Raw genomic sequence first — 10102 nt, 5'->3', positions numbered from 1 at the left:
CTAAACTTTTATATTGTTTGTAGAGTTGCTTTAGTTTCCGCAGATTGATTAGAAGGCAATGAACCCTTAATTTGTTACACGGCAAGAATAAAACAGGAGAAAAATAACCAATAGATTTCATGCCCAAGAAGGGCAAAATATAAGGTGTCATGTTCAAGTGGAAAATTCCCAAAACGTCAATGAATCTTAATGTGTGTAAGAAAAATATCTGCGCTATCTTTCTAGTTCACTTTTTAGTTTTACAGTGTAAAATGTGAGATTTTACCCTTTAAATAAGGAACATCATTTTTTTAATTAATATACTTTTTAAAATGTACCCGAACTGTAACAATCCACATGAGGAAGCTTTAGATTAATTTATTTATCATAGTTTTTGAATGCAGACATAATTTCATAAAGTTTTTGTTAAATAATTTTATGTTAGATAAATAGACTCTTGTAGAATAAGCTTGTTTTCTTCTTCTTCTTCTTCTTCTTCTTTTGTGATGGAATAAATCCTCAGCCAAGCACTTTCTTCTCTTATGATTGACAAATACATAGTAATTGATTTTGAACTTTGGTACAAGAAAAATCACATTTGGTTCATCTCAATTAAAGAGTTTATTCATTGATTCATAGTTACATACAACAAAATCTCAATTACAATGAAAGAATTTGTAACTTTGTAATAAATTATGTATAAAAATTCAAATGTCATTAGATTTTTTATAGGAATATAACGTACAGGAACAGGAACTTTTGCTTGTTCCTTTCCTTATAATACTCTAGCATTACTAGGATGGATCTTTAAACATTCTACATTGAGGATAAAGAATAAAAAAAAAAAAAAAACCAATTCTATCGTCTTTGGAAATTAAACACCTTTATGGAAACGGTAAAGATTCCTCCAAAGAGTACTGTGAACCCAAGAATTACAGCTGCAACTACGCCCAGAAATTCATGTTTGAAGTCAAAGACATTTCTCAAGTATTGTTCAACTGTCTCACCGTTGCTGCCATCCTCAAGGGTGTCCTGTATATCTCCAAATTGTGAAACAACCAATCCATAGAAGGTCCAAGATACTGGACATATCCAATAGTACCATCTCCACCACACAGGAATACTCTGTATATAGAACAAGTTTGAAAGAGTGGGAAGAAAGTTAATCCTGATCAAGATATGTGTAGAGTATACGCTAAAGATACCAAGAGCTTTGAAAAAGAAAAAATTATGAGAAAGCAGCACTTACAGGTCGTGGGATGATGAATCCTGAAAAAAGATTCCATAGTCCATAGAAAGCTGAGGAAACTATCGCTGCAATGTGGTGGTTTGGTGTGACAGCCACAGCCATCATGCCATAAAAGGTAAAGTACAGCAAGGTGAAGTACATAACGAACAGATACCAGAAGAACTTAGCAGCGGTCCATTCAAATCCGATCATTGCATAGACTATACAGCCGTACACAGCAGATTGAACAAAAATATATGGTAACTCGATTAAGACCTGTAGTTGCAAAATGGAAGTCAATAAAGTGATACTATAAAATTGTTACAACTTGCTTTACTGTTTGGACTCTTCAAAATGTATAAACTTACCTGGCCAATGGCATATGGCATGGCGGAATACATTCCAGCAGCTCTTTCTCTATAAAAGACTGTCCTTTCAACGGCCACAACAGGCTGCACAGATGCAGCGTTCTGGATGCCAAGAAACAGAACAGCAGCATACATTGAACCCATTGCATTGGTCAGATCTTGTTGCCTTTTCCTGTAATTTCACAATGTGTCAAATATATGAAGCTGATAAAATCCAACATTGAAGTTTGAGCTTTTGTGCTTGAGTTGTAGCTTACGTTTTAGTGCCAAGGTCCCAGAACAGTGTCCCAAACATCAATGCTATGACAGTTGTAAAGAGAAATCTCACAGCGGTATATGGTGGGTTGCGCCAATATGACAAGTGCTGCTTCCATAAGCAAGCTTGACACTGAGTCAAGAATGGTTGAGAGTACTGAGTTGGAAAATACAGTTCCTTTGTACTTGGGGCAGGTTTGCTTAAATCTTGAATAAGAGCTTTGTTTCTCCTGAACAAATGCCATGCATCAGTAGCAAATTCAAGGTAGGCCATCAGCCACATATAGACCTTATGCTGAATAAAAGTAATTACTTGAATCAGTATATATTTTTTGCTGCAATGATGTAACAGAGCAGCCTATTTACCTGTACAGTTCTGAATTCTTATAGATATCAGCAAAATCAACACCCAAAGCTAATTCCTGTGCAGTTGTGCTAACTTCCAACATCCAAGTTGCTGGATTGTAGCCATCTTTGATTTTGCTAACTCCTTGGATACCCTGGTGAAGATGAACATTATAGTGTTAGATAGTTCAGGTGAATGGAGAGATGAATGAGTTAATGTATTTTGTAATTTGTGGTCTTGCATTACATCTCACCTCAAAATACTTGATAAGATGTTTAGAATGGTGTCCTAATGGCCCCACATATATCTCTTGTCCTCCCCGCTTCATAAGGAGTAGCTGCAATGGTATGTTTAATTAGTTACACAATTACATTAAAAACCAACTAAAAAGTAGCAACTTCCCTTTCAAATTTTTAATTTCTCACCTCATCAAATGCTTCAAATATGTCAATACTTGGTTGATGGATGGTACACACAACTGTTCTTCCAGTGTCCACTGTGTTCCTAACTGTTCTCATGACAATTGCAGCAGCTCTTGCATCAAGCCCTGAAGTTGGCTCATCCATGAAAATTATAGAGGGGTTTGCCACAAGCTCAACTGCAATAGTAAGCCTCTTGCGCTGTTCAGTCGACAAACCATTTACACCGGGTAAGCCAACTAGTGCTTGCCTTAATGGATTCAGTTCCACAAGCTCCATGACTTCCTCAATGAACATCTGAAATCATATGTTGAAATAAAACCATCAATTTAATTCAAGACAAAGTGATCACTAGGAAATTATTTTATTTTGTTGGACTCTGCTGTGAGGATTTCAATCTAGATAAACTGACCTATATACCCCATACTCAAACCTTTTAAACAAGTTTATTAAACAATATAAACTTTGGTAATTGGTAAAAAAAAAAGAAGAAAATCACTTTCTTTTTCAACTCAATTATGTGTGCTAACTTTCTTGAATTCATCCTAATCCATAATCAATGGATGGGAAACTTTTATCAAACTCAAAGCTTCTCAACTTGAACAAACCCTGAGGAGTGGAAATCAAATTTTGTATTTCCTTAGCTTAGTAAAAGCCTCTAGGTTGTAGCAAAGTAGAATAAGAGAATTGAAATATCTTAGGGTTTCAAAATGCCAACCTTTCTGGTTTCAGCATTGACTTCAGGGGGCAGTCGAAGCCAAGCAGAATAGAGCAAGGACTCATACACAGTGACATGAGGAGAGTGAATATCATTTTGCTCACAGTATCCAGATACTCGAGCAAATGTTTCTTGCTTCTTTGGGTAACCCGAAACTGTGATGTTCCCATCGATAAAACCACCAGTTTTTCTACCAGCCAGCACATCCATCAGAGTGGTTTTACCAGCACCACTAACACCCATTAGAGCTGTGAGAACGCCTGGTCTGAAAGCACCACTAACACCCTTCAATAGCACCAACCTATCTTCAGTGACACCTTGTTCTTTCATTTCCTGCAAAGTTTCAATTCAACCAAATAAACTCTCATATTTCTAGATGACATTAAACTGAAACAAGACACAATCCAACCATTGGACAAATTTGGTATTTGCACATGGAACCTTATGTTACCTGTGGCATTTCGACGGAATATATTACGTCATCAAATGTGATGGAATGTGGCTCAAATGGAAGAACCATTCCTTTTTTCTTGTTGCCAAGGGCACCAACAGTTGCCTCAGTCATAGATGAGGACTTGGATGAGGTGCTTCTTCGAATGTCATCTTGAATCTCTGCATGTCAATTAGATTTAGTATTGTATACAATGGCTTGTATCCAACGACATTGAACACAAATATAAACAAGGTCTATACCTGATTTAGTTGCAGGACTTGAGCTACTTTCATAGTTTGATAACTGAATGCTTCCGCCAGCTCCAACTCCATTCTCTTGCTCATTGCTTACAGAGTCTTCTGATATTACAGCCCGAGGCTTCTCAAATGCTGCATATTTATTGGAAAAGGGGTAAAAGATTAGATTTCGCTTCCAAAGAGAGGCATAAATTTTAAGAAGGTAAAGCTATACTCACAATTTAGATAGGTAAGAGCCAGAGTAAAACCGAAGTTGAACAATAATGTGAATCCAATCATTGCCCCTACTCCAATCCAATACCAATGTGGATCTTGGAAGAAGCCCCGAGCGTTCAAAACTTCAATTCCCACTGATTCTGTTACGTTTGGACGCACCTTCAATATGAAAGAAAATATAAAAGATCAGCAAATTGTGAATAATAAAAGCAGAACTGTAAGCGTTGCAAATTCAAAGCATTTACATGGTTCCACTGGTTGCCAAGGAACTCATTAACCATCAATGCATTTTGCCCATACATCATTGGCGAAATCCAGTAACCCCATATCCACCATTTCTTTATGTCCTCTGTGACATTATATAAAGAAAGTTGATCAGCATTGTTTAAAGTTCAATTTTCATTGATAGTTTGATTTCCTATTCTGTTTCTAACACTTAACATACCTCGTGACAGGACAAAGCCACCCAATGCAAAAAGCACCAGCAAAGCAAATGACCCAAAAGTGTTAGAAACAATCATGTTTCTACCAGTTGCTGCAATGAACCGAAACAATCCAGAAGCCATCTGGTTAACAAGAACAAGGATGAAGTACTGTCTAAACAGCCTGCACAAGATAAATTACTTGCACGTCAATTTGGATCAGAGCTAGTGAACAAGCAATTATATATGCTACTAGGCAAGTACCCCATGACTTTTTATCGTCATTACTTTATATACCTTTCAACATTTGGATCAAACCCAATGACATAGTAGGTTAAAAATACCCATATGGCAACTTCCACAAATGTGATAGGGATCTTGAGTATCCATGTTGGTAGAGCATATGCCCATGAAGGAAAGAATAGGAGGTCTCTTTGCTTATAAAAGACAGGAAGCTTAGCGATGGTCATGGAAATCTCAGACATTCCGTTAAACATGATCGTAATCATGCCAAAAAACAAAGCACCCATATAGATCTGTCCCCCCTCAACTGAATCTCTTTTCATTTCAGTCCTCAGGAAGAGTGTCATGGTAATAAACGCCATCACTGTGATCTAATAGCATAAAAGAAAATAAAAGGACGTTAGAGTCACGATCATATACACCATAATTGGGGTCAAAGAATTAAATATCATTAGTACGCACTTGCATAAACTTGAAGATATAAACAAAAGAGTTTCTCTTCATTAGTAGATATTCCCTTGAGATGCAAGCCTTCGCCAACTCCTTCAACCCAACACCATACTTTTTGGTTGTCAAAGCAGCTGGGTGGCTCTTTGTTTTTTCAAATGGGGTTCCAAGTTCATCACCAAGTTTCATTCCCACGTGGAATGATTGGAATGCTTCAGCAAATTCATTGGCCGTGACAAACCTGTATGGTTGATCTCTACGTATCCAATACTGCATTTGATCTTTCCTTGATGTCACCTGCAATTAATTAAGTTGAGTAATATGGTAGAACAGCAACTTTTTTACAATGAAGAAAGGAACAAATTCTTTATCAAGACTTACTTCTTGCAAGAAGTCAGCCACGCCTTTTCTCTCAGGACACCTGAAGCCCATAGATTCAAAAAAGCTCAGCACGTGTTCACGAGGACCCTGATATACAACTCGACCATCAGAAAGGAGAATAATGTCATCGAAAAGATCATAAGTCTCTGGAGCTGGCTGCAGAAGCGAGATGACTGCAGTTCCATTAAGGATGTGAACAGTTTGCTTGAGCGAGTTCACAATTTGGAAAGTTGTAGAACTGTCCAGACCGGTAGATATCTCATCCATAAACAGTGCCTTTGCTGGTCCGACCAGCATTTCACCTATTTCAATGAACATAATTAAATTTGATGATAAGAAATTTTGGGTACTTTGGTAATGGAATTAATGGCTTGATTGATTTAACGAGTTACCTGTTGTGACACGCTTCCTTTGTCCTCCAGAGATGCCCCTTAACATTTCGTCCCCGACCATTGTGTCAGCACATATTTCCAGTCCTAAAATCTGTAAAAGTTATGGCAAATGCATTCAATAAGGATTTTTCTTAGTTGTTGAATATCCTTCAATATACTTGAGAACTTTCTGTAATATTACCTTTAGAATATAATCGGTAATTACATTTGCTTCCTGACCTTCTGTTGCTACTGCCTGCAAAGTTAAAAATGACAACGTGAAACATATTAATCATGATGGAAACAAGATTCTTTAGAATGGGAATTCTGGTTATATAAAACTAATCTTAATTTGAATTCCATTTCTGAATTTCAATCAAATTTTATTTCCTTTTGTCATGAACGAAAAAAACAATTAGCTCGAGTGCATAGAACATGACTTTAAGCTACATATGCAACTAATTTTTCCAGGAGGCCTGAAGAAGAACTAAACAGGGCAGGCATGCTGCCAGTGAGGATGAAAAGGTGTCCATATTTTACATTACAATGGCTTCTTAGTTCTTACCTTCATGAAGACATCAATATCAGGATCAGGTTTAATGTTTGCTTGTTTCTCCCTTCTTGACAACTCTGCTAACATCTCTGTCAACGCCCAGAACAACAAAATGTCATTTTTTGAAGAATTGAAAATCATGTAGAATTATACCAAAAAAAAATTTATGTTGCAGAAAAAATGTTAAAAAAAATCATAAGGGGTGGTATCAATCAAACTAACCATAACGATCTCCAACCCCTTGGCATCTTGCAGAAAAGGCCAAAGTTTCCCTCACAGTCATTTCGCCAATGTGAAGATCATTTTGACTGATGTAGGCAGCTGTTCTTTCGGGCACAAACTCATGCATACCATGCCCATTGTAAGTCACTCTCCCCGAACACTGCATGAGAATTTCAGTTTCAAATTAGAAATAAGAGCAAAGAAAGAACCTTGATGTAAAAACAAGAAGCCTAGAAAGGAAACACCCATTGAAAGAAATGTAAATTTTCTAGAGCACCTTGAGGGCAGGATCAAGCTTCCCAGCTAAAGCCAACAGGAGAGTTGTCTTTCCAGAACTTGGAGGACCCAAAAGTAATGTCAACCTGTGATAAGTACATGAAAAGACAAAATTAATACTATAAGAATTCCAGGGTTTCCTGGTTTTATGTTTGACAATAAAAACATCAAAGTCCAGGTGATGATGGAAACTGAGATCGCCATGTTACCTGCCCGGCTTAATGATGCCACTGACATCGTTGAGGATGGTCAAGTGTTTCTTTCTACTAGAAAGAATGCCCACTTCATTCAAGAAGCCCTTTAATCACAACACAAATTGAAACGTGAGAAAGAACTCTAAAAAGCCAAAAAAAAAAAAGATGAAAAAGCAGTTCGTAGAATGATAAGAAAGTAATGAGAATTTTCTGGGTTGCTACCTCAAATATGCTAGTAGTGAAATTAAGAACGGTAGGCAATGCTCTGCTTCCGACAAAAGCTTCAGCGTCGATATTTAGATGTTCGAATCGGACTTCGATTGTGGGAAGATCGATCCCAACCCTGAAATTTCCAAGGCAATGATACTCGAGTTGAGAACAGGATCTCCAAGGACTAAAACAGAGTTCCTCTGTTTTCTTAAGTCTTTCCCTCCAAAATTATTAACGTTAAAATGCTCTTTTACCATTTATGTTTCTCAAATTTTTTTTTTATTTCAGAATTCAACATATTATTCTGTTTAAATTAAGATATAACTTTTTAAGTTTAAGGAAAATCGATTACAAAAATTAGTAAATATAGAATTAACAGTTACTACATAAAACAAAATAGTTCTTCATAATTATCAATTTAAGTTTCTTAATTTTTTTAAAAATAATTTATTAATTTTTTATCATTAATTTTCGTCAAGTGAATAATATCTAAAAGATAAATTAAATTTTAAAACAAAAATTTAAGGAATGTTTGATTTTTAGAAGAGCATTTAATCAAATTATTTAATTTACATTTCTTTTTTTTTCCTAGTAAGAAAACAAAGAAAAAAAATACAAAAGTTGATTACCTATCAATACGGTTCTTGAGCTTCAACAAGAACTTCTCATTATCTTCCTCTGCAACTTTGACCAACCTCTCAAGCAGAGTCCTCTTTTCTTGCCATCCAAGGTCATGAACATCGATTTCATTGGCACCACCTTGAGAGCTAGTCAATATACCTTTCCTGAGACGAGCAACAGTAGGTAGTTTCTCAAGTGCAGCCCATTTTAAAGCTTCTTCATCATCCTCATCTCGGGAAGACCTCGAAAAGGCTTCCACAGTATTGCTTCTCCATATCGAAGAACTACCTGCTCGTAAACTGCCCCGTAAACTGCTGCTCGCTTTATATATATCCCCGCCTTCCATCACCGAAAGAAATGCCAACACCCACCAAAACCAATGAAAACTTTCAACTTCCGGAGCTCAAATGAAAGAATGAACGAACAAAAGAAAAATGGGGTTTCCCCTGTTCAAAACAAAGAAACTCTAGAATATTTATCGAGGAAAAGAAGGCGGTATCCTTTTGTTAACAGGCTGTGTCCTTGGACCAAAAGAAGAAAAAAAACAGGTGTGAGGCTAAGGAAGAGGGTGGTGCAAGAAAATTGAGATTGGCTCTATATATAAGGCCGTTAGCAATAATGCTGGCGGCCTAGTTCTTGTTATCTGTCAAAAGTCCAAAGTTTCCAGGGTGTTTCGTGGGATTGAATTAGATGGAGGGCAGCATTGTGTACATGAGGATATTGGAGATTCTGTGAGACTGTTTTAAGTCTTTCCCAACTTATATTTTTATTGTGACAAAATCAATTGCATCCAATGCCACCTTTCTTGAAATTGAATATTATTTCACTTCTACTCGTGTCTTTTTTCTTTACTGTTTGCATTTCGTAATTTTCAAACAGTCCTGGCTCCCACGAAATGGGTCCAATTTCGTTTTTTTTTTTTGTGGTGTCATATATATTCCTTAACAAAATATTTGCAATCAAATAAAATTCGGTCTAATTGTTTTGTTTCTTTTTTCCACGTGCTTAATTAAAATAATCCCAATTCAAATTTTATTTAATACTATTATTTTTTCTTCATTAAAAGAATAATAAATAAGTGGAAAATTAGTTAGGTAAATTTTATATTTTTTTCCTTTGTTTATAGGAACCCAATTCAAATTCTCTTCTTCTCTTGCTCATATTTAAAATAAAATTATTGGCAAATTTTTAAAAAATATTATTATTTTATCATGTGAACCATCAAAACGAAAGGCTAAGATGACATAGTTGCTGACCAATGCCATACTAGCTAAACTCGAACTCGAAAGCATCAGAGAAATGTTGGAGAAACATTATTCATAGAAATTCCACTTGAGATTAGTGCCAGTAAATTTTTCAAAGCATGCGAAACTGGAGATGAGACACAGCGACAGCGTCGTCTAGTCCAATTGTCTTCCGTTCTGATTGTTTTCAGTTTCTTGCTTACCAGTACAAGTACATCACGTCACAAAAGTTTCCAAAGGTATTCGGAAATCGATTCCATATTGAATTGGCCACGGTCCATTTGATCTTGTGGAAATTACAAACATTCATTCATTTTGAAATTATTATACATAGCAATCTTATTCTGTAACTTAAAACCTTTAGGTGTAAAAATAAGTAAAGTCTTCGTAATGCCTAGAAATGTTATGGACACGCTGAATTTTGACCCGGATCCATATGTTCATCTAGAAACGACATCACATAATTTGAAATAAAAACCCAACTTATAAAGTTCAATGTCAAATTCTTAATGCGACTGTGGCTTTATTTGGCGTATCATAAAAGTCAATCCCATAAGGTGAAGAACTGACTAGAATACAATTACCATTGAATGTAAAGCAAAGATTTTTCAGATCTAATAAAAGTAAAACTCTTAAATCCCACAAAAAAGAAAAGAAAAAACATTTACACCTCAGAATTGATCCTGTGAACGTCACCAA

The 10102-nt window shown here is 36.0% G+C and overlaps 1 protein-coding gene across 1 annotated transcript; it reads right to left on the bottom strand.

Moving 5' to 3' along the window:
• LOC18595810 (pleiotropic drug resistance protein 1) lies at positions 582-8735 on the bottom strand. The gene is made up of 24 exons (XM_018123492.1): positions 8168-8735; positions 7551-7671; positions 7344-7432; positions 7136-7220; positions 6859-7018; positions 6649-6725; positions 6286-6339; positions 6105-6195; positions 5713-6014; positions 5347-5628; positions 4939-5255; positions 4665-4825; positions 4465-4568; positions 4222-4378; positions 4007-4135; positions 3765-3925; positions 3314-3646; positions 2602-2892; positions 2430-2513; positions 2197-2330; positions 1833-2060; positions 1576-1747; positions 1229-1483; positions 582-1104 (listed from the first exon to the last, which is right to left on the bottom strand). The coding sequence occupies exons 1-24, from the start codon at positions 8503-8505 to the stop codon at positions 838-840; spliced, it is 4392 nt and encodes a 1463-aa protein (XP_017978981.1). The 5' UTR covers positions 8506-8735; the 3' UTR covers positions 582-837.

This window comes from Theobroma cacao, chromosome 6 (genome assembly GCF_000208745.1).
Source record: "Theobroma cacao cultivar B97-61/B2 chromosome 6, Criollo_cocoa_genome_V2, whole genome shotgun sequence".
NCBI lineage: Eukaryota > Viridiplantae > Streptophyta > Magnoliopsida > Malvales > Malvaceae > Theobroma > Theobroma cacao.
This window is presented reverse-complemented; position numbering and strand designations above follow the sequence as displayed.

Coding starts and splice junctions, on each gene's coding strand:
- LOC18595810 (XM_018123492.1), bottom strand. CDS start 8,505: ATGGAAGGCGGGGATATATATAAAGCGAGCAGCAGTTTACGGGGCAGT. Junction 7,672..8,167: donor CTCAAGAACCGTATTGATAG/GTAATCAACTTT, acceptor TGGAAATTTCAG/GGTTGGGATCGATCTTCCCA. Junction 1,748..1,832: donor TGGGACCTTGGCACTAAAAC/GTAAGCTACAAC, acceptor GTGAAATTACAG/GAAAAGGCAACAAGATCTGA.